The sequence below is a fragment of the Staurois parvus genome, unplaced genomic scaffold (assembly GCF_062004578.1).
Source record: "Staurois parvus isolate SC_StPar_1 unplaced genomic scaffold, SC_StPar_1.0 ptg000714l, whole genome shotgun sequence".
Classification (NCBI taxonomy): Eukaryota; Metazoa; Chordata; class Amphibia; order Anura; family Ranidae; genus Staurois; species Staurois parvus.
This window is the reverse complement of record NW_028318510.1, coordinates 5,565,493-5,592,467: the sequence shown is the minus strand read 5'-3', so window position 1 is coordinate 5,592,467 and position 26,975 is coordinate 5,565,493. Positions and strand designations below refer to the sequence as shown.

Below are 26,975 nucleotides of genomic sequence, written 5' to 3'. Positions count from 1 at the left end.
ATAACCCCAGTATGGGTGACCATAATTTAGACTCTTTCCCTAGCTCAACCAAGCCAGACTTTCTGAAACTGGTGTTCGGAAGTTTCTGGAGTTAACAAGCCAGACTGAAAAAACATAGCACAGTCTAATCACCAATGACAATGCTTATACACAGATGCTGTGGGCCAGATGTTTTGCTATATGTAGATTTTTTTTTTACAGGCACATACAGCAAATGCTAATCATCTAGAGCTACATTATTGAACTCTGCATATAATGTGTGTTTTGTGCCTCCACTGTCAATATCCACACTATGAATAAAACATCAATTGGAATCCAGTGTCAGCCTTCACCAGAGACATTACAACAAACAACACATTTACTCACAAGCTTCCACGTCTTGGTAGACTCAGTTCCTTCTGCAATAGAACAAAGGAGAACTTGGTTAGAGAGGAAAAACAACTAAAATCTGCACACAGTCACAAAACTATTTAAATGGAAATATTTTTCTACTTAAGGTGAATGAATTATAAGGCCCCTTTCACATGGCTGATCTGATCAGGTCCACCTTTAATTTATTCACGTAGACGTGATCAGAAGGTCAATGCATTCCTATGGACAGGCAGGTGTAAACGGACTTGTGTCCGCTTACAGCTGCCTACCCCTAGGTCCGATCTGGTCATGCTAAAAAAAAAAAAAACGGAGGGGGATCTGTCCTCTTGCATTGTGGGTAAAGCGGATCAGAGGGTAGTCATGTGTAAAACAGACTGTGGAGTCAATTTATTTCCAGCTACCCACACAGCAGTGTGGGCTCTGTCCACGTACCCTGTGCAGAAACTGAGAGGACACATATGTCATCCGCCCACTCTGCTCTGATCAGCTGGAGATCTGAGAGATGATCCCCCAGAATCCACCCCGTGTGAAAGGGGATGACTTAACGTAAGGCAGAAACTCTCCTTAAAAGGCAAAGTGAACAAACAGAAACATGCAGTTACACTTAATAGAACAGCATTAAAGCATTAGGAGATCACAACCAATATCTCACTTCTAGGCTGCTGTAAAACAGCAGAAGAATAAGGTCATCGTACTGACTAATAAATCGGAAAAGTCATTTAGAACACAACAGCTAAAATAAGAAGTATGTAAAGGATATATGATATGGAAAAGAGTGCTATATTTTTCCTACCTCAACATAGAGCACCCACTATGCTATCCTTACAACAGTATACTATGACAATAAGCTATAGTGGCTGACCATATAAATAGAGTATAAGAAAACAAATTTTCTTTACAGGAACCTGGAGGTACAGCTATGGACATTCAAATATTAAGCAGTGAATGAGTTTTAAAACAAGATCTCAACAACCTCTATAGATACAGGCATTGTGGAACAGTTCATGCTTGAGATTTCAAATATAAAGATTCTTCAGGCTGCCATAGCTTTTGAACAGAGGAGCAGGATATGGAAGTATAGACCCCCACTATTTTCACAACCCTTGATATTTGACATTTGTAACTCAGTGACAATCACTCAAAAGATGTATTTCAGTTTGGTTTCTTTTTTAATGAGTTTTAGACAGGGTACAAAAGGCTAGTTCTAACCCTTGTTGGGTTTTTATTGTAGTCTCCAGCAGGAAAATTCACAATCTTTGTCCAAGTGACTGCTGTCACCCAGACAGAAAATAATGAATAATACAATGATTTAAAGCGGTCATTGAAATGGGATGTTAGGAGAAATCTTCCTAAAAAATTTTTTTTCCAAAAAGGGACACCTGACTCAGCAACTGTCTAAACAGGGATCCACTGACATTTGAGAGATTTCCTCTCAATCCCTATTGTGTCTGCAGGAGAGTTAAGAGCATCACTTCCCAAAGGGATACAGTCAAAAAAAAAAAAAGGAATTTTTAACCAATTTTATACTCTAATCCAGTGGTCTCCAAACTGACACCCTTTGCTTGCTGGTATCTGGATCTTGGAGCAATATTTCATCCTTCGATACAAACAATGGGACATAATTCCCCCCACTGACACCAAAAAAGGGGCACAATTCCTCCCCAATGACACCAATGATGGGGCAAGGTTACTGCCAGTGACATCAAAGATGGGGAATGATTTACTCCCACTGATGCCGGGACATTTTCTACTTTCATTAGCCACATTCCAGCCCCCTTAAAGTCTGAAGGACTGTAGAATGGTCCTTTGTTTAGAAGTTTGGAGACTCCAGTTGTATTCTAACTTTTAAATCTCTCAGCTGCAAAGATGAGAGAATTATTTTGGGCTTGGGATGGTATAGATAAATGACTGATCTATAAGAATGAAGAAGAAAGAAATTCCCAACACTTAACACATTTTATATCATGTTAAGGTTAATTCAGCTGCCAAATATATATATATATATATATATACATATATATATACATATATATATATATATATATATATATATATATATATATATATATATATATCATAATATATATGATAGCTTTGTAACAAGCTGCTATAAAAGACAGAATGCACCTTTAATATGCATTAAACATAAAAGTAAATATAGTCATCCATTGAATTATTCATAATACTATATTCACACTAATTATTACAGCATTATCTCATGCAAATATTTCAGTGTTGACTCAATATAGAGATGTAAGGTTGTGCTTTCAAGATCAGGCCGACTATAATAATGTTCCCATCTTTATAAACAAACCGGTCGGCCATAAATAACCAAAAAAAAACTTGGATCGCCATAAATGCTCCATAAATTCTCCACTGTAGCATTAAGCTCCAGTTGGTTAAATAACAAACAAAGCAAAATATTTATGGCCTGCTCACAAGAATCCTTGGATTATTGATTGTAACGTTTTCCAGATGATACACCACAATCCTTCACCGAAACATATTTGAATGTTTCTAGAGGACTCTGTGACACTAGTGACTAAAATATCAATTTACTGGGAATTGTCTTCTGAAATACGTCAACATTAAAGTGACATTTTCATATTCACCCTGCTTTCCACCGCTATGTCAATGTATGAATTATGGTGATAGTAAGTGGGAATCTAATGTCTTCTGCACAAGCTTAAAAGTCAATTTGATATTTTCTTGTGCTATAAAATTTACATTATTCTACAAAAATAGCCTCTATACCATTTATATTTTACATAGGCATTTATTCTGCTATGATGACTTAAAGTGTATCTAAACCCAAGAACAAAAAAATTATATATGGCAGCTTACCAGTCCTTAGATTTGGGGACTGCTTTTGTTTCTGTCTTCCTTTATTTTCACCTAGTGACACTTTTTGTCTTTGGGTGACAATGCTTACTCACCATACCTTATCGATTAAGGAGCATCACTGTCACCCCAGGGAACAGAAAGTGTGTTAGGACTACAGAACCCCATCCCTCCCTTCTTCCCCCTTCAACTCCACAACACAGGAGGAGGTGTTCTGCAGTTCACATAGGTAAACTAAGAGTGCTGATAACACGGATTGAGATAACAATGCAGTGTACATAATGTAGCACTGGATTCTGGCAGGAACAACAGGGTTTTCTTTTTTTTTTTTTGCACTTATCAAACCAATATAAAAAAACACATTCAATTGTATATTTAGTAGACCTAAAGGGAGCAAATAAGAGAAGCTTATTGTTAGGGCTTTCTTACCATAAAGCTGAACTCCAGACAAACAAATACATACATGCTGTAGCTGGAATGCATTAATGGGCGCTGTGTTACCTGCCCAATGGTTTGTATTTCTTGTCCATCCAGTCCTAAGATTTATACAGTCCTACCACAAAACAGAACAGCCTGGTTGACAACCTGTTTTTTTTTCTCTGCTACAGTTAAGCCACTGAGCTAGGTCACCTCCCTGCCCTGAGCCTATTACTGGCTAATCGAGGAGCAGCAGAAATGTTGTAACATTATATTACTGAAAACTGCGTTTTCACATTAAAATGCAGCCTAATATGGCTTACTAAAACAATCAAAATGAACATCAATTTTCTGTCCCTTGCAAATATGGTAAAAAGTATTCTATTTGTGCAACAGATTCCAAAAAAAAATGTCACCCCCAAATTTTTATAATTGCCTCTTTGTTTTCTCAAAGTCTTCCTTGGGCCCATGATCAAACCAGGACCCTCAGCAATACTATTTTTTTTAGGATGCATTTCTTGCAGAGAACTTAACGACTAAAGGGATGCCAAAGCTTGGTTCTTACATGGGACACCTTACTCATCTCCTAAACTTTAGATCCATCTCTATTGGCATTTCTATGGGCAAAACTTTTTTTCATTTTCGATAGTGTAAGGGAGGGTTATAACCGGTCAGATTTTTTTTTTGTCATCTTTGTCCCATTGGGGAGATTTCCCTTCACTTCCTGTGTTATAGCCAAAAGAGGAAGTGATTGTAAATCCCTGCAAATTAAGAGAATTCCTTTGGGACCCCCCAGGTCACCAGAAATAGCGTCTCCATTGGAAAATTTAATCTCTATTACTTTTCTGGGGACAACCCAAAAGTTGTGATTTTCTTTTACTTTCAATGATAATGGTAAACAGGATAAACAGAGAGGGTGAATCTCCTTAACAGGGGCACAACAGACAGCAATAAAAACGCATAGGTGTGCTAATCCCTCTCCACTCTGTCCAAAACGGAAAAAAAAAAGTTTTGCCTATACAGTGGTACCTCAGTTTACGAATGTAATGCGCTCTCCAGGCCGCTTCGTTTCGCAAAAGATTCGTAAACCGAAACTCAGTTTCCCATAGGAATGCACTGAAAACCAATTAATCCATTCCAGAGGTCAGAAAAAAGTTAAAAAAAAAAAAGGTTTTTTTTATCTGTTCAAAACTCTTTATAAAGTGCACTTTAAAGGCATAAATACTGTACAGGGACATGATTAAAAAATTCCCAGAATGGCTCAAAACTCGATGCAAAAACCGCTCCAACACCTCCCCACTCAACGACACGTGCTACCCACAGACTCCAGCATGCACGGGGGTGGCGCTATAAACCTCCCAGGCGCAATGCATCCTGGAGAAACTTGCTTCATATTGCAAAAACAATTGTAAACCAAGGCATTATTTTCAATGGAATTTCATGAGTAAACTGAAAATTACGTTAACTGAGGAGTTCGTAAACCGAGGTACCACTGTAGTTATACTTTAAGTGTAACTAAATCCCCAAACAAAAATGGAATGCATTGTAAGTAATCAGTCCTCTGATATGAATAAAATAAACTTATATATAAAATCTATATATAAAATCGAGCGCAGTGTATAGGTGTAAGTACGGTAGCTGCTTGCACAAAAAGGCACCTCGGGAACCTCCAAAGTAATTGATAAAGAATGAGAGTGCAGCGCTAACCCAAATAGCGATTAAACATATGATAGACCACATATGATAGTGGATCAGTAAAATGTCAGTGTAAGTTCATCAGATGTGCTGAAAATGCATACAGTCTCCAATATGTAAAAAACCAAAAGTAGTGACTTTCAGAAATGATAATAGCCAAATAATGCACTAACCAGATAGCGCATATTAAAGCGCATGGAGCATTTAAGACCTGCCCCTGGTGCTCAGCCACTGTATCACTGGAGCCAGGAGATGTCATCTATAGGGTGACCACTAGATGTCATCTATCCGGATGGAAGCTGAGTCCAGCCACTGTATTAGAGGATCAGGCGGATGTCATCTATAGGGCGACCACTAGATGTCATCCGTTCCAGGAGGAGCTGTGTCATGGATCCAGGGATGTCACTTGCAGATGTGTCCTTTGCTCAGCACAGCCCCAGGACCTACAGAATTACAGGCTCCCCAGAAATAAAGAGCCCGTGGAAAAAGGTCTCAAATAGTGTGATATCGTTTATCGTTTAGGGAAGTGCCAAGCTATTTATATCCTGTGTACATGTACCTCTGGTCTGGCCGTTTATGAGCAGCTGAACCGTTGTTAGTAAGTTCTTTTCTGATTATTTACCTACTTTAATAAACGATATCACACTATTTGAGACCTTTTTCCACGGGCTCTTTATTTCTGGGGAGCCTGTAATTCTGTAGGTCCTGGGGCTGTGCTGAGCAAAGGACACATCTGCAAGTGACATCCCTGGATCCATGACACAGCTCCTCCTGGAACGGATTACATCTAGTGGTCGCCCTATAGATGACATCCGCCTGATCCTCTAATACAGTGGCTGGACTCAGCTTCCATCCGGATAGATGACATCTAGTGGTCACCCTATAGATGACATCTCCTGGCTCCAGTGATACAGTGGCTGAGCACCAGGGGCAGGTCTTAAATGCTCCATGCGCTTTAATATGCGCTATCTGGTTAGTGCATTATTTGGCTATTATCATTTCTGAAAGTCACTACTTTTGGTTTTTTACATATTGGAGACTGTATGCATTTTCAGCACATCTGATGAACTTACACTGACATTTTACTGATCCACTATCATATGTGGTCTATCATATGTTTAATCGCTATTTGGGTTAGCGCTGCACTCTCATTCTTTATCAGGCCTCTGATATGGTAGCTGCATTTTTTTTCTAGGCTTCGAACATTTTCAGCAAGTACAGAAAATACCTATTAGTCATGCTAGAAATGTGATGTGATGTCACTTCCGGTGAGATGAACAGACGAATACAATGACTTCAACTTCAAACATTAAGCTGCAATAGGTTACATTTTTGTTTTTGGGTTTTAGATACACTTTAAGTTTCACTTATATATAGAGGTGTAGCAATAAATATTTTTACTGTGTTAAAATTTCACTGGCTAACCCAGTGTTTCTCAACCTTTTTTCGTCAAGGCCCCATTTAAAATTATGGGCAATTTCAAGGCACCTTCTAAAATTATGGAAAGTCCCAAGGCACCCTTTAAAATTATGGACAGTCGTGAGGCTCCCCATTCTAAAATGTGAAAAACAATTCGAATTGTTTTATATAACGCAGCAAAATCCACACATGTAGGACACCCAACATTAGAGGTGATTTCTTCCAAAGCAAATACACTTTTGCACACTGGTACAGACTAGTATTCCAGTGTTTCTCTTCTCCCTCATTTTTTTCTCCATCAATGAGCTAATGTGACCCCAGCACTGATGGAGAGGGGCATGGAAGGGTCAAACAAGGATGCTGTGTAGGTAACCGATATCCTCTTTATCAACTGATGATGTCACTGGTTGTCAGGACGCCGGAAGCTAGAAGGTCGTAATGGTGCACAATGAAAACCTGTGGCTTTGTGTACCTAAAAGGCAGGCTTGTTCCACTCACTGGCTGCTATACATGTTTTGGTCAATTTTTAGACATTTTGCCAAGGCACCCTGATTGAAAAAGGCTGGGCTAACCTCCATTTGAAAAAAAATTTGTTCTACGCCCCAGTCTTGCTTTCAATTGGATTACCGTTTTTCCCCCATTTTCAATCTCTACTATTATTATTATTATTATTATTATAATAAAGGATTCATATAGTGCCAACAGTTTGCTCAGCTTTACTAACTTATTTCAGTTCTGGTATCTCATTGCATTCATAAAAGTTCTGTTTGTTCATTCTGCCTTTATATATTCAGCTTAGTTTTCATCCTTTCATTTTATTTATTGACCAACATGGAATGCTGAAAGCACAGAATCACACTACAGTCTTGAACATTCCGTGTCGATAGCTTTGTTGCAGAAAACATATCTAGCAAATTCTTTCATACACACTTGGAATGTTAATTTTAAGCGAACAATCATTTTTTTCTCCAGAAAATTAATTTTCCATTTCAATCTGCAACCTGTCAAGATTTGCTTTTAAACCCCCACATTACCCTGGACCCTGCTGCTTACATGATGAAGCAACATACAAAGTACTCTTTATGAGAAGAAACTAAAAACATATTCCGACAGGCAGCACGTTGAAAGTCAGTCCCTTCAAAACCCCCGAGCACCGGGTTCCTCCTGCCAGCCACTATTTTACTGCAGGAAACCGTAGTGATGTAGGGGTTGGCAGAAGGAACCACAATGACCAGTGAGGGCCACGCCTGGAAGTGTCAAAACAGCTGTGACGGTAGCTCATGAAGAGCAAAGTTCAATACACTGCTACTGGAAAGGCGAATATTCAGATTCTTCTCTCTAGGTTATTTCTCTTATATTTGGTCATTTTAGGAGGTTCGTTTCAAAGCGGTTGTAAACCTCAGACATGAACTATGAACGAAGCCTGACCCACTATAGTGTGTACATATCTCAATTAAGAGCACTAAGAGTAATTTCTGTCTGCTGCTCTATCCCCCTGCTACCTCTATGAATCACTTCTAATAGGTTTTCCTGACACCAAGAGAAAAATGGTGATGGGGAGGGATCTCCAGCAGATCGACAGCCAGAGCTCTGTCCTGGGAGTTGTGTGGAGGGGGCGGGTGTCTCCTCCCTCCAATCAGCTCTCAGAGCACTCCTGACTGAGCTCTGCAGTATGTAATTTCAGCTCTCCACCCCCTTTTTTATGAACTCTCGACAAGCTTTAAAAATTCTGGACTCTGAACGGATGTAGAGGAGAGAAGATTGTAGATAGACAGGTACAACCTATGTAGGAGGATTTGTTTCATCTCTGTGTATCACCTGAGACCAGTCACTTCACTTGGGTATGTGTAAAGGTTTAAAAATACTGTAAGCCTTTAGGGAAAGTTGTGTTACAGTCTGTCAGGGATCCCCGCGATCCGTCCCTCGATGGTCCCGGCGCAGGCGCACTGCTCCTCCCAGTACACGGGCACTAGGTCCGGGCCGGCCGCGGCGTTCGAGTTCGCGCATGCGCAGTAGAAGCCGCGGCCGCCCGCTGGGCACCAATGGCAGCGCAGGGCGGGATATTTAAAGGTCCCTGAGCTGTCATTTCGTTGCCTTCTGGTCTTACCTGCATTCCTGATCCTGTATCCTGTAAGTTATTGACCCGGATTGCTCTTGACCTTGCTGATTTCTCCTGCCCAGACCCTTGCTTGCCTGACCTCTCTCCCTGGATGCCCCTCTGTAGATCTGACCTCCTGTTGCTGACCTGGCGTGTGACCCGACGATTCTCTGCCTGCTCCCTTGTACCTTACCGTCCTCTACATTACCGACTCGGCCTGTCTGACTACGCACTTGCTCAGCCATCCATCCATCCATCCCATCAGGGTCACCCGACCTCCTCACATTTGGCTCTCCCTGGTTGGAACCCCTGGCGGACACCCCTACCACTGACAGGTGTGCTCAGTAGAGGCGACCTGGTCTCAGGGTACTACAAGTCCATCCCCACCATCAGGGGCCCTGGTGAACAAGTACCCTGGGGCTTAGATTCCGCGCTCTGGGCACGCCTGACCGGTGGAGTGCTAGTGGTGCCGCTCGGCGGTCCCTCACACAGTCAGTCTAAAGATTAGGTAAGGTTTAGGAGTCAGGGACCCTTTTACACACTTCTCTAGACCAAAACTCTAGGACCAAGAACAAGCAGATATTAGGGTCAGCACCAATGTACAGATAATATTCTTTTTGAACACAACTAAATACATTTTTCTTTGCAAAAGAAAGAAATCTTAAAGATTATTTTTATTTTTTTTTTTAGTTTTTTTTAACAGATAACAAAACACGTTTTCGACAAAACTAAAGGAAATGCTATTGTAATCTATTTTAATGCTATACATAAGTGACAGACAAGTAAAGCAGAACTCCAATATAGACCAAAGATACTAAATTATACTTCGATGTTAGTTGGTTATTTAATTTATATTTCTATAGCACTTATTTTTCCTGGAGCACTTTCTCTGCTTCTGTGGCAGATGATGAGGCAGCCATCTTGGGCACACTCGGTAGAATATCATACTAGGGCTAGGTTTAGACAGGAGCCAATTAACTTAACAACAAGCCTATGGAGTGTGGGAGGAAACTTACACAAGCACAAGGAGAACATGCACACTCCATGCAGATAGTGTCCTGGTTGGGATTAAAACCAAGAAGACAGGCAGAAGTCCTAACCACTAAGTCAATGTGCTGCCATACAAGGGTTGAAATTCCTTTCCTAGAGAAAATGATGTTCCAGGTTTCCTCAATTACTGCTAAAAGCCATAGGCCTAGATATGTAGCAATGTAATGTTTTATATACAGTGAAGGAAATAAGTATTTTATCCCCTGCTGATTTTGAATGTTTGCCCACTCACAAAGAAATGATCAGTCTAAAAATAGAATGGTAGGTGTATTGTAACACAGAGACAGAATAGCAACACAAAATTCAAAAGAAATGCATGTCTAACAAATGACTGATTTGCATTTTCATGAGGGAAATAAGTATTTGATCCCCTATCATTCAGCAGGATTTCTGGCTACCAGGTGTCTTTCATACAGGCAACAAGCTGATATTAGAAGCAGTCTCTTAAAGGGAGTTCAGAAAAAGGGAGTTCCGTTTCAGAGCATGCACTGGCCGTGGGAGGCGGAAGTGCACTCCTTTTTTAAACCTGTTTGAAAAAGGAGTGCACTTCCGCCTCCCATGGCCAGTGCATGCTCCGAAACGCGTTGCAGTGCACCCTGTGATCTGACGTCATCACGGCCACACCGCCGCTACATTCCAGCGTGCGTTCCATCCGGCTCTGAGGGAGGATGTGCATGCCGGCCGGCCTCACCGCTGTTCCCCTCCAGTCACCACGCTGTTCCAGCCGAGAGCTGACCTCCCCACATCGCAGAGAGATGACGGCTCTTCACCCGGGTTACCACCCCACCGTTCACTATTGTTAACCACAGTTTTTATGCTTATGATTACTTCACACATGTGAGTGTTTCTACATTTAGACTTGAATTAAAAGACTTATTGCACTTAGAGGCGCTTCTCTCCTTTTTCTCATCTACAGAAGTTGCTACAGCTTATTTGGAAGCCTTGCCCTCAGTGCCACACGGAATCCTATGCTCTTCATACAGTGGCCACTAATACCACCATCACCCCATACTACCATTTCCCAGGACTTTGCAGTGTTTGCGCTGCTACAACCCTTCCTCATTTTTTCTTAAAGGGAGTTCTGCTAATCTCATTTTGTTACCTGTATAAATGACACCTGTCCACAGGAGCAATCAAACAATCAGATTCCAAACTCTCCACCATGGAAAAGACCAAAGATCTGTCCAAGGATGTCAGGGACAAGATTGTAGACCTACACAAGGCTGCACTGGGCTACCATAGTATCGCCAAGCAGTTTGGTCAGAATGTGACAGCAGTTGGTGCAATCATTCACAAATGGAAGAAACACAAAACAACTGTCAGTCTGGTGCACCATGCAAGATCTCACCACGTGGAGTGCCAATGATCATGAGAACAGTGAGGAACCATCCCAGAACTACATGTGAGGATCTTGTCAATGATCTCCAGGCAGCTGGGACCACAGTCACCAAGAAAACAATTGATAACACACTACACCGGCAAGGATTGAAATCCTGCAGTGCCCGCAAGGTCCCTTTGCTCTAGAAAGCACATGTCCAGGCCCGTCTGAAGTTTGCCACTGAACATATGAATGGTCTGGGGACAGAAAGTCAGGGAAAATCTGAACGAGGGAGACAGAGAAGAATAAAAGGCTAACAGATACTCTAGCATTCCCATACTTAAAGACCCTTCTCTGGGATAATAGTGTGCTTTCTGATTCAAAAGATGCACATGCACAGTGCACTCCTTTTTTTCTGAATTCCAGTAATGCTGATCACAGCCACTGCTACTGGGGCCCCTTGTGGGACAGTTTATGTAAAAGGTAAACTAAAAAAAAATACCTTTTTTAATTTTTTTTACTTACAGTATATCCATGTTTCATATAGTTCCCCCCTTATGTCCTATCTTGGGAACCATATTTTTTTTCCTCACAGACAGGAAGCTAAGAAATATCATGAGTGGAGCTTCCAACAATAGTAAAGTCCAACCAGGAGTTCTAATCCTACCCTCTCCTACCCTAACCAAAAAAAATAAAAAATAACCTACATGTACCGGTTTACAAAATAACCAGAGTTCTTATGGCTGACGTTGCTCTTCAGCAGAGGTCATTTGATGAAAGGTATAGGGTTTGTTCTTAAGACTGGCACTAGAGGAAATATTTTTTCAGAGAAAGTATTTCAGCACTTCCGCTACCCTATTTATCTTTCCCTGCAGGATTACCATTGTTTTCAGCTGACATTTGAGCCTATATTTACAGTTGTGGATTTCATGCCATTACGTTGATTTTACCTGTTGTCTGTCAAATTGGAGATGCAGTTATACTAAATGTCATGTTATAATTTTAAATACAAAATTAAAATATAGCTGTCAGTGGAACCACTTACTTTTTAAGAAAAATTTTCTGCACAAGTAGCTCAGTAAAGTTGACTAGTAAGTCTATTATACCAATTTACACATCAGCCAGAAAACGTTTCACAAGCCATGCTTGGCAGCCACTTCAAGGCCATGAAGACGGAGGAAGATGTGGAGCATTTATGTGCATGACAGTTTCTATAAAAGGTTCTGCAGCAAATATATGGCTTCACAGGAATTAAAAAAAAAAAAATCTTAATTTTCAAAAATATAATGAGCAGAATCTCAGAACTTTCTTGTGTTTGATGAAGCTTTTCCTCTGAGGGTAGTGCCACTGTGAGACCAATGTCATGTACTTTGATATCACAAAGTGTTCCTTAACTAGGGGACACTGGGCATGCTACAAATTCTCAAACACATTCATTACAGCAGGGCTCAAAATTTCAATTCCTGAGCAACTAACCAGGTCTTAAGAGTTATTCATCACCAGTTGCCGCACCCAACCCCTACCCTGCCCCACCCCTAATTACACTCTCATAAATTCTCTCTTGAAATGACACGGCCTCACTAATAAGGGTGCAGGGCACACAGCAGGGTACAGGGCACACAGCAGGGCACACAGGGTAAAAGGTACAACAGTACAGCAGGGTACAGGGCACAAAGCAGGGCGCGGGGCACACAGCAGAGCACAGGGCACACAGCAAGGATGGCATAGGGCACACAGCAGGGTACAGTGCACAGTGATGAGGAGGGTGAATGTAGTAGAATTCCCAGAAGCAGTCACTCTGCTGCCAGCCTCACCATGCTCTTGATCCTGCCGGTTTTCAGTGCCCCCTAATTTCAGCCAGCTGCACCACGCTCTCCAGATCTAGGAGACCCGGCCGGGTGGAGGAGGGTCCACAGCCACCACCACTGCAGGACAGGAAAGAACTGTATTTACTGACAGCAGCTGGAATGTGAGTGACATCAGCAGGTGACAGAGCCAGAAAAGTGTGTTTTCCCTTGCATGGAAGCGGGGAGGGTGAGGGGCTTTGGCTTTTTTCTCCTGGTTGAGGCTCCACATTCTCCTATCGAGAGAGGGGCCATCCTGGCAGTGGGCTGCCCAATCACAGCTCACCACGACCAGTGCTCAACCCCCTTTCCACCCCCCCTGCCCGCCTGCAGAGAGATAAAGATTCAAGCACTAACTGCAGCACCCTCTCTGAAAAGATGCATCCGGCCATCCCCGGAGTCAAGCCAAGTGACTCGTCCCCATGTAATTTCCACTTGCCAAATGCGAGCAGGCAAGTGGAAATTTTGAGGCCTGATTATAATACACAGGATGTGTGTCGCACATGCAGTTCTTCTACTCTATTGTCCTGTTACCACCCACCTCCCACCCCAAATCATAATGTGTCATGCCAATATCCTTCTGGTCCATAGCAGAAATGTAAAAATGGCTCTAATCCATAGAGGGTGGGCAGGTATAGTCCCAAAAGGTTGCTGCTGTCAAAACTCACAACATAGGGATGTTGGGTGATACTCCCCTGTATTCTATAGTAACTGTAAACTGTACATGTATTCCCATACACCAGATACCATGGCCGGATCTAGCCTGTCTGATATGGGGGTGCAGTAAAAAGCCCCTTCTCATCCCAAGCACAAATGACTGTCTCCCCCCACACCTCCCCTTTATTATGTACAATTTTCCTGTAAGGCCCCCCCCATCCTCCCACATTACAGTCTAGAAGAGTGGTGCTGTGCCCCCTCCTCCTGTCAGAACAGCACTGCTCCATATAGCTGATGACACCGGATCGCTCCATCCATCGGGCTATACAAAGTTTCATTACTCACCCCCTACCCATGCTTCCTGCTGTGGGAGATAATCGGTCCTTGCAGGAGACAGGGGCGGGTAGTAAAACAGTGTACAGTCCAATGGACGGAGTGATCCTGTGCTCCTCCTTGCTCGCTCTTCTTTGTCACTCTCCCTTTTGATTGTTCCGGGTCTGAGTGTAGGGATGGAGGGGCACAACTGAAATCTGGGGGGTGTAGCCCAGCCCAGCACCTCCCTAGATCCGGCTATGCCAGATACTGATCCGTTTTATCACTTATCTGACAACACACCGCAGCAATGATGCCTTGGAAGAAGGGGCCCCAACATTTTTTGTATATCTGCAAAAATGGCTGAACATTCTAAATTTCTTGTGTCCAACCTACAGCCCTTTGGAACTTGTGGTGCAGCCATTGGATCGCTCACAGACAGTGGTCTTTGTATTGCTTACCTTGATGCTTTCTCAGGCTAGCAAAGGAAAAATATTCTTTGTGAACATGTTATAGGACTTGTTTGATACTTATGAAACTCTTCCAAGGACTGGAGACATACTTCAGAAGAAAGACTGGACCAGAGACACATTACATAAGACAGCTAGAGATCACAGCCCATTTACAAATCAATACTTCCAAACATTTGTGCTCCCTACAGACCCCTTAAAAATTACCTGTGTCTCATTCAATATTTTTCATAGCAAGATCAATTATAAAAGATCAGAGCAAAAAAGCACAAAAAGTGATGGATAGCACAGAAAAAATAAGATATTCTGAAAGAAATAAACCAAATCATTTAACAAACCAAAGCATTCACCAGCTAGAGTCCAGTCTAAGGCGTCATGTACACCAACAGCTCCCAAACTTGAATTTAGGAGCTTTGTAAAAAAAATTAAAAAAAAAAAAAAACGCCAGAAGCTCCTAAACTCAACTCCATAGAAGCTCATATTTCGAGGTACACACAGGCTTTTAGCAGAGTTTAGGAGCTGCCACGTTTAGGTGAGGTTAAACCTCTCCCTCCTGAACGTGGAAGAATCACGTTCGTGGTGGAAACATTTTGACCACCGGCCACAGGAAAAACACAAAACGCGGCAAAGACGCGTGTAAACATGATGCCGCATTCACACGTGTTTTTGCCGCATTTTGCCTTTTCCCGCAGCCATAGTAGGTTAGTGTACTTGGTGTCTTTGACAGTGTCCTTTAGCACTTCTGCAGTGTCTCAATATCTCTTGTAGCATTGCCTGCAGTCTGACAGTCTCCTATTGCAGGTCTTCAGTCCGGGAGATTCCTGTAGCATTACATAAGGCTCCCTAAATCACGGAAATGGACTCCTTCCCTTTAACAGCATTTCCACAGTATTTCTCATATTACAGTAGGATAGTGTTAAAGAGCAATTTGTGGACGATGGGCGTCCATGTGTCACTGTATCTGTGCATTATTGTTTACCAGCTTGTATAATTCAAAAATACACATATAGAAAAAAAAGTTGACTGACTACCAGTGTACTTAAGACTTAAAAAGACAAAAGCATTGGCATGAATGTTGTAAATCCTTCCTGCAAAAGTTGCACCCCTGGTTAGTCCCAGCACACAGTGTTGGACTCCTTCCAAAATATGGCTTTTTCGCACAGCTAGCAGCCCCTTGCTGTTCTGGCTCCCACCTCTCCTAGGTGGAGCCCTCCTGACTTCTGGGCAACGACCTCCTGTCTGCCGGGGTGGAGCCCAGAACCCTGGTCCTGACTCTAGAAGAGAGTCACCAAAGATCCATTATCTCCTGCGCTCAAGGACTCAGATCAAACAGGCGTTAGTGACAAGCAGCGTGTTTGTGTATTCATCCACTGGTGATCAGAGGTTGTGCAGCTCTATCATGAAGCTGGGGAAGGTTAATAAAACTGTAGAGGAAGATGAAAGAAAGAGCGCACAAACCTTGCGCATTACCTCAATAAATAGTGACTAATTTTATTAATAAGGAAATATACTCACAAAATGATTGTATAACAGGCATAAGTAACCATAATCCAAACAGGGTTACAGGTAAATCAAAAAGGGGGGGGGGGAATGAAGGCTAACACATTTCGAAGGGTGCTCCCTTCTTGAACTCTTGCTGGGTTTGGCAGATAGAAACTTCAGTATGGCAGAGTTCCCATGGCAAGGAGATATTCAGCCACTGAGTGTCAGTATTACAGCAGTTCAGCCTGTCTAGAAGAGAGCCATGCACACCTGACCAATCAGTATCCTGGCCATTCCCAAAACCTGGTCCCAGGATTGGAGATTTCATCCCTCCCATATCACTTTGTAAGTCCATTTTGGGACCTGGAGCCTGGAAATTTCAAAGACACGGGGAAAGTGAAAAGCCACTTTCCTCTGCATCAAACAAGTACCCTGGAGCCCCTCAACCTGCCTTGTTGAGAATCCCGGGTGAAATATCCTTTTTATATCTTGACAGATCGCCCGGCTGGGACCTGGTGATTGACGGTCGAGGCCACAAATGGTGGCTGGGGTAGGGCTCGCACACGCCCCTCACCCGGATATGCAAAATCACGCATATATACGTGATTTTGCACACCCTGACGCCCTGTAGCAGTATATCTGCTATAGGGTGGTGGGAAATTGGTTAATAATATAACTCATGTTATTTTAGTAGCTGAGTGGTATCTTACCGCATACTCTAAAGTTGATCCAGGGACTATCCGATTGCCTCTTGTCGGATCAGGAAGGAATTGTTTTCCCTGCAAGAGCAAATTGGATCATGCTTTGCTGGGTTTTTTTTGCCTTCCTCTGGATCAACTGTGGGTATAGGTTTTTAACATTTTTTTTTTTTTTTTTAATGGTTGAACTGGATGGACTTTTGTCTTCTTTCAGCCATACTAACTATGTAACTCAGATGCGGTAAGATACCGCTCAGTCAATTGTCGCAGTTTGAAGTCGAACGTTCAGTAGGTTTGACTGTTCGACCGTGACCTGAACAGGGGGGTGTTCGGCCCATCACTAGTAGAGATGGTTGTGTGTGAAAATCCCAATAGATCAGCAGTTTACTCAGACCAGCCTGTCTGGCACAAACAACCATGCCACGTTCAAAGTCACTTAAATCCCCTTTTATTCCCCATTCTGTTTGGTTTGAAGTCGTGTTCACCATGTCTAGCTGCCTAAATGCATTGAGTTGCTGCCATGTGATTGGCTGATTAGCAACTTGTGTTACCAAGCAACTGAACAGGTGTGCCCAATAAAGTGATTGGTGAGTATATATATCACACACACACACACACACACACTATATATATATATATATATATATATATATATTTATTAATTTATTATATCTTATTACGTGTGTATTTTTTTATTTTTATTCACATAGTCATATACATCTATATCAAGCATGGGCTGACTTTGTATAAATGTCTGTTGACCAAATAATTTTTACATTACTAAACCCAGACCCTGCATTCACTGTATCTGGTCTCCCACAATACACAGAACAAGGAAGTGCAATTACTGTAGTAAATATAAACTGCTAAATACCTTTTCTCATTAGCAGTTAGAGCAGTCTTGTGACTTCTATCAGTGTTCAGCAGAGCACATGTTGAAGCTTGCAGGAGGAGTTTTCTTTCTGCTCTAGGAGGATGCAAAACTCCTGACCTCTGTCTGGACAGTGCTGATCACATGCACTCTCCCAAGAAAAAAAAAAAAAGCTCTCTAACAATACACACAAAGCTGAGCATGTGCAGAATGGCTACTGTTCAGTCTGTCTTATCAGGAGATAAGATGAAGACATTTGAACAAGAGGAGGAGCAGAGAAGTCAGGATCAAACGGTCTTTTTACACAATGCAGAGGATTAACCCCTTAGGTTCCACAGCGAGTATAGCAAGCATGCTTTACTGCAAATACAGACTGATTTTACTGTTGTGGGTTTAGTAACACTTTCAATCTCTTTCTGCATATGAAGGCCCTTCCCATTATTTTCTTAGAAATGTTGTCATCTGTCAATAGACGCAGATGGCCTAGTTAACAAGACGTATTTTCTCCTTACAGAAGGCCATTCCGTCATTGGTACTTCAGCTCTAATACCCGCTTTCTGTCACCTCGCTGAGCTCAATAAGGTCAGGAAAATCTGATGAACCTGTCATGTTCTTTGAAGGAGGAACTCAAAGTCACTTGACACGGGGTAAACCACTCTATCCTGGGGGCACTACAAATAATTAGACCGCTGTAATGTTAAAACAATAGAACATTAGAAGCTGGAGAGCAGTTTGAATAGTTCAGTAGGCAGAGAATTTTGAGCAACACTTTATCTCCAAGGCATTTATTCAGGGAGCACTGCACCTAGTATCTCAGTGATGAATGTTTATTAAAGCATCTACTGCCAGAAGGGAGTAATGCATGGCAAAGCAGTTCCCTGCTGACCTCTGACACTAGACACAGAATATCCCTCACAGGAATGATTGTGAAGCTTTCCTATAAAAGCCATTTCATTTCCACAGTGTATCGTTACCCTGTAAAGGGGGAAAACCGCATAGAAAAATAGACTACACTTAGGCTTTAAATAACCATCATCTTATCCTGCTAAAAATGGTGACAAAGCCGACACTTCATAGAGAATATTCCATTGGATTTCTATGGTCTTTATTTTAATGTAAAAAAAAAGTCTTTACCAGAATAATTTGTAAATATAATCTTCCATTACAATAAGGAATGGAAATCATGAAAAAAGTGAGAAAATCATATAGAAATACTTTTTGGTAAATGTTCTAATTACAAATCACTATAGCTTCCCTTTAGAACTCTAAACACATCCTTGAGGTGCAATAACAGGCATGTTAAAACGCACTATGTCATCGTTAAAACGCATCGCATTGGGAGAGGGCAGCCCAATTATCTGAATGGGCTTCCGTAATTCATGTACAAAACAGCTCTATAAATTAGGTTTTCTTCTGCCAAGGGAATTGGCGGTTTATAAAATACAAGCACTGAGGTTGTCCATTACTGAATTTCCCATCAGTCATTCACACTAGTCACGCCTATGCGTTTTCCAGAAACACACAGCAGTCCATTTAACATGATTTCCTATGGGACAGGTTCACATCTCTGCGTTTTCACCTGGTGCGTTTTTTGGAAAGGGTCAGGGACTTTTTTTTTTTTAAACGCAAAACGTTGCGTTTTTGGTTCTATAGACTTCAATTGAGTCAATGGAAGTTTTTTTCTGCCAAGCGAATTGGCGATTTATAAAATACAAGCATTGAGGTTGTCCATTACTGAATTTCCCATCAGTCATTCACACTATATTCACACCTATGCGTTTTCCGCTGCGTTTTGCAGAAACACACAACAGTCCATTTAACATGATTTCCAATGGGACAGGTTCACATCTCTGTGTTTTCACCAGGTGAGTTTTTTGGAAGGGGTCAGGGACTTTTTTTTTTTTAAACACAAAACGTTGCATTTTTGGTTCTATAGACTTCAATGGAGTCAATGCCAGTTTTTTTCTGCCAAGGGAATTGGCGATTTATAAAATACAAGCACTGAGGTTGTCCATTACTGAATTTCCCATCAGTCATTTAAACTAGGTTCACACCTATGCATTTTCTGCTGCGTTTTGCGGAAACACACAACAGTCCATTTAACATGATTTCCTATGGGACAAGTTCACATCTCCGCTTTTGCACCCGTTGTGTTTTTTGGAAAGGGTCAGGGACTTTTTTTTTTTTTCACACGCAAAACGTTGTGTTTTAGGTTCTATAGATTTCAATGGAGTCAATGGCAGTTTTTTCCTGCCAAAGGAATTGGCGTTTTTTTTTTCTAAGCTCAGTGTGCATGGACACTAAACAGACTCATGCACAACTTTTAGCAATGCAGCACACCACAACGTTGCAGTGCATTACTGTGCGACATGGTGTTTTGGAAAAGGTGCATCAGACGGCCATTCAGAATAAAATGACAATACAGCAAGCAGAATGTGCGTAACCGCAACAAATGTATTTGAATAAGGCCTGATACAACTCAAGCAGGGGCGGACTAACCATTGGGAGACTCGGGCACTGTCCGAGGGCCTGGGGTCAGTAGGGGGCCCCATGAGATGCCCCTGGTACCTTTTTCATAGGTTTTTTAGTTTGGGCAAGGACACAGGGGCCCCATGATCCCCTATTGCCGGGGGCCCCATGAGTTGTCAGTCCACCCCTGAACTCAAGTACTGAGGTTGTCCATTACTGAATTTCCCATCATTTTCCCTAGATTCACACCCAAGCATTTTCCACTGCATTTTGTGGAAACGTACAGCAGTCCATTTAACATGATTTCCTATGGGACAGGTTCACAGCTTCGTGTTTTCACTTGGTGCGTTTTTTGGAAAGAGCCATGGACTTTTTTTTAAAAACAAAACGTTGCGTTTTTGGTTCTATAGCCTTCAATGGCAGTTTTTTTGCCAAGGGAATTGGCGGTTTATAAAACACAAGCACTGAGGTTGTCCATTACTGAATTTCCCTCCAGTCATTCACACTAGGTTCACACCTATGTGTTTTCAGCTGTATTTTGCAGAAACACACAACAGTCCATTTAACATGATTTCCTATGGGACAGGTTCACATTTCTGCGTTTCCACCCGGTGCGTTTTTTTGAAAGGGTCAGGTACTTTTTTTAAACACAAAACGTTGCTTTTATGGATCTATAGACTTAAATGGGGATGCTGCAGAAAAGCATGTAGTGCGGTTTTGATGTTTTCTGCATTTTAAATTTGCCCAGCAGAAAAACACAAAATGCATCAAAAACCTGGCAAAAACGCACTGCAGAAACGGATCAAAAGCAAACTGCATACAGTTGTGTCCAAAATTATTCAACCCCCACTGAAATTGAGTGTTTTGGCCAGTTTGACATTGCTTTTGATCATTCAGTCATCTTGCTTACATTTACATTAAAGAGGCACTTGTAGGTCAGACAAATATAACATAACAGTTATAATGAAATAACCACAAATGTCTTTTCTGTGCTCACAGCATTATCAGTTTTATTCAACCCCCAAGTGACATTCAATCTTAGTACTTAGTACAGCATCCTTTTACAGTTATAACAGCTTTTAAACGTGAAGCATAGCTTGACACAAGTGTCTTGCAGCGATCTACGGGTATCTTCGCCCATTCTTCATGGGCAAAGGCCTCCAGTTCAGTCACATTCTTAGGCTTGCGCACTGCAACTGCTTTCTTTAAGTCCCACCAGAGGTTCTCAATCGGATTTAAGTCTGGTGACTGCGATGGCCACTCCAAAATGTTCCAGCCTTTCCTCTGCAACCATGCTCTAGTGGACTTGGAGGTATGCTTGGGATCATTGTCCTGTTGAAAGGTCCAACGTCTCCCAAGCCTCAGGTGTGTGACGGACTGCATCACGTTTCCATCCAATATCTCCTGGTACTGAAGAGAATTCATGGTACCTTGCACACGCTGAAGCTTCCCTGTACCTGCAGAAGCAAAACAGCCCCAAAGCATGATTGACCCTCCACCATGCTTCACAGTAGGCAAGGTGTTCTTTTCATCATAGGCCTTGTTCTTCCTCCTCCAAACATAGCGTTGATCCATGGGCCCAAACAGTTCTAATTTTGTTTCATCAGTCCACAGAACACTATCCCACAACTTTTGTGGTTTGTCCACATGGCTTTTGGCATACTGCAGTCGACTCTTCTTATTCTTTGGAGACAGCAAGGGGGTACGCCTGGGAGTTCTGGCACGGAGGCCTTCATTACGCAGTGTGCGTCTTATTGTCTGGGCTGAAACTTCTGTACCCACATCTGACAAATCTTTTCTCAGTTCCTCAGCAGTCACACGGGGACTTCTCTCCACTCTACGCTTCAGGTAGCGCACAGCAGTCGAAGTCAGCATCTTCTTTCTGCCACGACCAGGTAGCGTTTCAACAGTGCCCTTTGCCTTGAATTTGCGAATGATGCTTCCTAAGGTGTCTCTTGGTATGTTTAACATCTTTGCAATCTTCTTATAGCCATTGCCCTTCCTGTGAAGAGAAATCACCTCTTCTCTTGTCTTCCTGGACCATTCTCTTGCCTTCACCATGTTTGTAACCACACCAGTAAATGTCTAGAAGGAGCTGAGTATCACAGTCATTTTAAAGCTGCCTAATTGGTGCTTATTATGCTTGATTGCTGCTCGGTGACATCCACAGGTGTTTTCAATACCTGATGGAAAGCACCTGTATGAACCTCTGTTCTTCAGAGTGGTAGTCTTTAAGGGGTTGAATAATTGTGGCAATGAAGAAACCACATAAGAACCATTTACTACTGTATTACATAAACAATTGATGTCATTTTAGTTGCATTTGGGTAGTTACAACGTCCTTGTAGGATTTGATTCTGAATACAATTCCAAATGTACACTATAGTCCCTAAACCCCTTTACAGCATTGGGGGTTGAATAATTTTGGACACAACTGTAGGTGTAAACCTAGTCTTAGGCCAGGTTCACATATGTGCAGCCCACCCTTCGCGCACGCACAAGATTCAATTCATTTGAATGGACTCCCATGCACTGAGATATTCAGGGAAGAAGTCCCTGCGCTTGTTTGGAAATCACAGCCCGCATGGTTCCCAGTACGGTTGTGATTTCCAGCGTGGGCGGCGTGCCTTTAGAATTTAAGGCACCCACCCCTGGGTCCTGCATTCCTCTGTGTAGGTGGTGCGGCTGCAGGTATTTGTGCGGGTCTCGCAGCATCACCCGCACAAATGATAGGACAGTGGCTAAATGGTTAGCACTTCCGCCTGGCAGTACTAGGGTGATTGGTTTGAATCCCACCTGCCTGGAGTTTGGAGTGTGGAAGGAAACCGGAGTACCCGGAGGAAACCCACGCAGGCACAAGGAGAACATGCAAAGACATGTTGGTAGGATAATTGGCTCCTGTCTAAATTGGCCCTAGTATGTGTATGTATGAATGTGAGTTAGGAACCTTAGATTGTACACCCCTTGAGGGTTAGGGACTGATGTGAATGTACAATATATATGTGTAAAGTGCTGCATAAATTGATGGCACTATATAAGTACCTGAAATAAATAAATAATAAATAAATAATGTCAACCAAGCCTTAGACCTTACCACAATGCCTATTTCTGCACTACTTCCTAGGCCACTTACTTCCTCCTAGGCTAGGATCACACCACACATCCAGAATATGTGTTTTATGGCCAGTGTTCGTGGCATACTGCTATCATTCCTAAAGCCACTGAGATAAATTTCTAGCACAACCTACAAGCTGTATGCAAGATTCAGATTGATACTTTTATTTTTTTTGGTTGAAGGGAATGGAAGTTGCAATCCTGTCTTCAAGAAATGTCCAACACTTGCAGAGATGGCCGAGCATGGATGTAACACATTTTCAAACCACAATGGCAATATGTTTTTTTTTTATTTAAGATTAGAGATTTGTATAAGAATTTTTAAATAGTGTTAAAAAAACTAAAAACCAAAAAAAAAAAAAAAAAAGGAAAAGAAAATATTTACAGGAAAAAAAATTACAAAAACAGACAATAAGCAACAATAAGTCCTCATGCACACTGGACGTTTTTACAGCAGCTGTTTTTGGCAATTTTTTCTACAGTCAGTAAACTCCCCAGCATGTTATCCTATGTAAACAGAATAAGTATAAATCAGCACACATATATATATAAAATCCTCAAAAATCCCTTAAAGTCATATCAATATCCTTCCCCTGAAGTACTAATAAAATATATATTCATTGACTTAAACCCAAAAACCCAAAAACTAACAAAGTCCAGAAGAGACGAAATGCGTCCAGGGCACGTGACGTTCCTGGAAGTGCTGCGGCAGCCATTTTGGATTCTGGAATCCCTGTGTGTTGGAGGTCTGGAGAGTAACGGTGCACTTCAGGTGTCCCCCAGAGCTACAAAGTGATAGTGCTGGATAGGAGTAGCAAGGGGGAATTACCTGGTGATCGGGAGACCCTCTACACACGGAAAGGGGATCGCATACTGGGCATGAGGAGTTGGATGCTGTCTTGCTGATTTTATCGTTTTTATATGTAAGTGGCTACAATAAATTTTATATATGATTATAATTCACATACTGATTCCTGGTCTGTTTGTGAGGTCCTGAGGAACAAGAGGATACCAATCTAAGGACACTCTGTACATATGTGGTTGATTACAAACTGGAATTTGTTTGTTTTAGGGTAATTATGCACTTTATATATAGTTTGCAGTGATATTTAAAATTTAAATTTTTTTTTTTTTCTCTCACATGAGTGCTGTGACACTGGAGTGTTTTTTTTGCATGATACACGTGTGGCACTTTAGTTCTGGGATTTAAAAGGTAATATACTATGTTGAGATTTTGTTTTTTGAGGTATTTGAAGAGCACCTGTGATTGATTTGCATCTTCTTCAGTGGAGTAGGAAGCGTCTTCCTATCAAGAAATTGATCTTTGTTTGGACACATTATTTGGACACTTTGCATATTGGGACTTTATTTATTTTTGTTCTTTTATATATATTTGTTATTTTTTATTTTTTGGGTAATCTCTTTGGGTTTTGATCTTTTCACTATAATTGTGGGTTTTTGGGTTTAAGTCAATGAATATATATTTTATGTTATCCTATGTGTCCGAGCACACAAACTATAATCAGCGATTTTTGGCTGGGGCATTTTTTGGCTGGAAAAACTGGCGTTTTGGACATTTTTGACCAAAAAAAAGAAAAAAACGCTAGAAACGCTGAAAAACTCACAATTTTAATGTGACTTTACACAGCTAATGTTACCAGCGTTATTAAAATGCCCCGTGTGCATGGAGTCAAAATTGATGGAAGTGAAAAGTGCTTAGTTTGCCTGGTCTTTGGTTCTGTGTAGTGTCTAAATCACTTGCAGAGTAAATCCAATCTGATGTATTAGCCCTGGTTCACACTGAATGCGAATTTGAAATCTCGCTACTTCACTAAAAAGTAGTGCAAATTCAAAGCCACAGACCAGTGTGATTTGTACCTCTGATTTCACTGTGGCTTGCGACTTCATTTAACAGAAGTCAATGCAAGTTGCAATGAAATCGGAAAAACAAAATGCAGGAACTGTTTTTGAAATCGCGCTACTTTAAATCGCACTGAGACAGTGCCATAGAAATACATTAGATGCGACTTCAGCTGTGATTCGTAAAGCGCATGACGCATTTGAAGTCACACCAGTGTGCACCAGGGCCTAGGGCTAGTTCACACTAGATGCAGTTCAGTGCGCTTTTTTTCTGCATCAAAAATAGATGTGTTCTCCATATATTCCAATGGCCCTAGTTCACACTACTGCACTCAGTTCCAGTCAGTTTCTGGTACAGAGAAACAAAAAAATAGACCATGCTGCATTTTTTCTGCACAGAACCATACTGGAACATAGCAAACTGCACAGGAACTGCTGAAAGCAGAAACGTATCTGGAATGCATCTGGAGTGCATTTTTGTAGTGTGAACTGACATTTAGGATCAGTTCACAATACATGCGTTTCAGTTGCTTTTTTTCTACATCCAAAATGCACATAAAGTAGGTTATATGGCTGTCAATGTCATAGTTCACATCAATGGTTGCAGTTCCACTGTATTCCAGTTGCAAAAAAATAAAGGAGAACAGGCTGCATTTTTCGTGCACAGAACTGTCCTGGAATGTGGTAAAACGCATCAAAAACACACTGAAACACACCAAAATGCACCAAAAAGATACAAATTAAAGAAGAAGAGAAAGGAAAAAATGAACTGGAATGCATAAAAAAAATGCACTGGAATGCGTCAAAAGTGCATCAAAATGCTCCAAAAACGCATCCGGAACGCATCTGACTGCGTTTCTATAGTGTGAACTGGCCCTTAAAGTCACAAACTGTATCCTTAGTAGTTTCAATGGCAAAGAGAGCCCAGAGCTGCAATGGCAACAGGCTCGGTTTTACTTGTGACTGCAGGCGGTGGCAGGAAAAGCAGAGGGGAGCCTGTGCCAAACTAGACAGAGCTGTAGGGATTGCCGGCACACACACTTTAGACAAGAGCTGTGAAGCAGCTGTCTGTGTGCTCAAAAAGTCCACAAAACACTGACCTCAAACACTTTTGCAGAGTGTAGGAAGGAAGCAGCCACTGTGCGCATGTGTGTGTCTTCATAATTACTACCTCACAATAGAAAATGGTGGGGAACACAAAATGACGGGTTGGGAAAACCACTATATGGCTGCCAAGCAAGTACAACCCCAGTTCCAAAAGAAGTTCGGATGCTGTGTAAAATCTACATAAAACAATGCAATGATTTGCAAATCTCAAACACATTTTATTCACAATAGAAAAATTAGTTTTAACTGTGAAAATGTATCATTTTAAGAAAAAAACATTTTTTTAATTTAATTTTAAAATTGATGGCAGCAACACATCTCAAAAAAGTTCAATGTTATTGAATCCTGCTTTTATTATAAGCATGCACATGTGCAAAAAAACCTTAGTGTGTGTATGTAAGTGCATATAATTATATATGTATATATATAGAATTATTGTTTTTTATGTATTTATTAATAATGCAACTGCACCTAACAGTTACACCATTTAGCCCTGGTTCACACTGGATCTGATTTTGAAATTGTGCGACTTCACTTGAAGCCGCACTAATTCAAAGTCGCATTTCAGTACAACTTCAGGTGAGATTTGGCAGACATCTGTGCAACTTCATGCACAGATGTCAATGCAAATCTCACCATAAATTAACAAAAGCTGTGCAGGAACTACGTAGGGTTAGAGAACCATTTTTTTTTTTCCCCAAACAGCGGGTTAGAAGGAAAAAAACAAATAAAACACATGACTGGATTACCCTATCCACACACTCAATCCTCCCTGCTGAGCTATGGTATTCTGACAGAAGGGAGACTTCCTCGCCATCAGAATACACTGATCTGCATTGCAGGTTATAGCCTGCAGCGCTGATTGAAAGGGCAAAATCTGG

The 26,975-nt window shown here is 41.5% G+C and overlaps 1 protein-coding gene across 3 annotated transcripts in view; it reads right to left on the bottom strand.

Moving 5' to 3' along the window:
- MAST4 (microtubule associated serine/threonine kinase family member 4) overlaps window positions 1–26,975 on the bottom strand; it is a 749,251-nt gene that overhangs the window by 364,834 nt on the left and 357,442 nt on the right. For all 3 annotated transcript variants that reach the window (XM_089653476.1, XM_089653475.1, XM_089653479.1), the window contains one exon: window positions 367–398. In XM_089653476.1, the coding sequence (XP_089509602.1) occupies window positions 367–398 (32 nt within the window). The remainder of the gene's footprint in view (window positions 1–366; window positions 399–26,975) is intronic.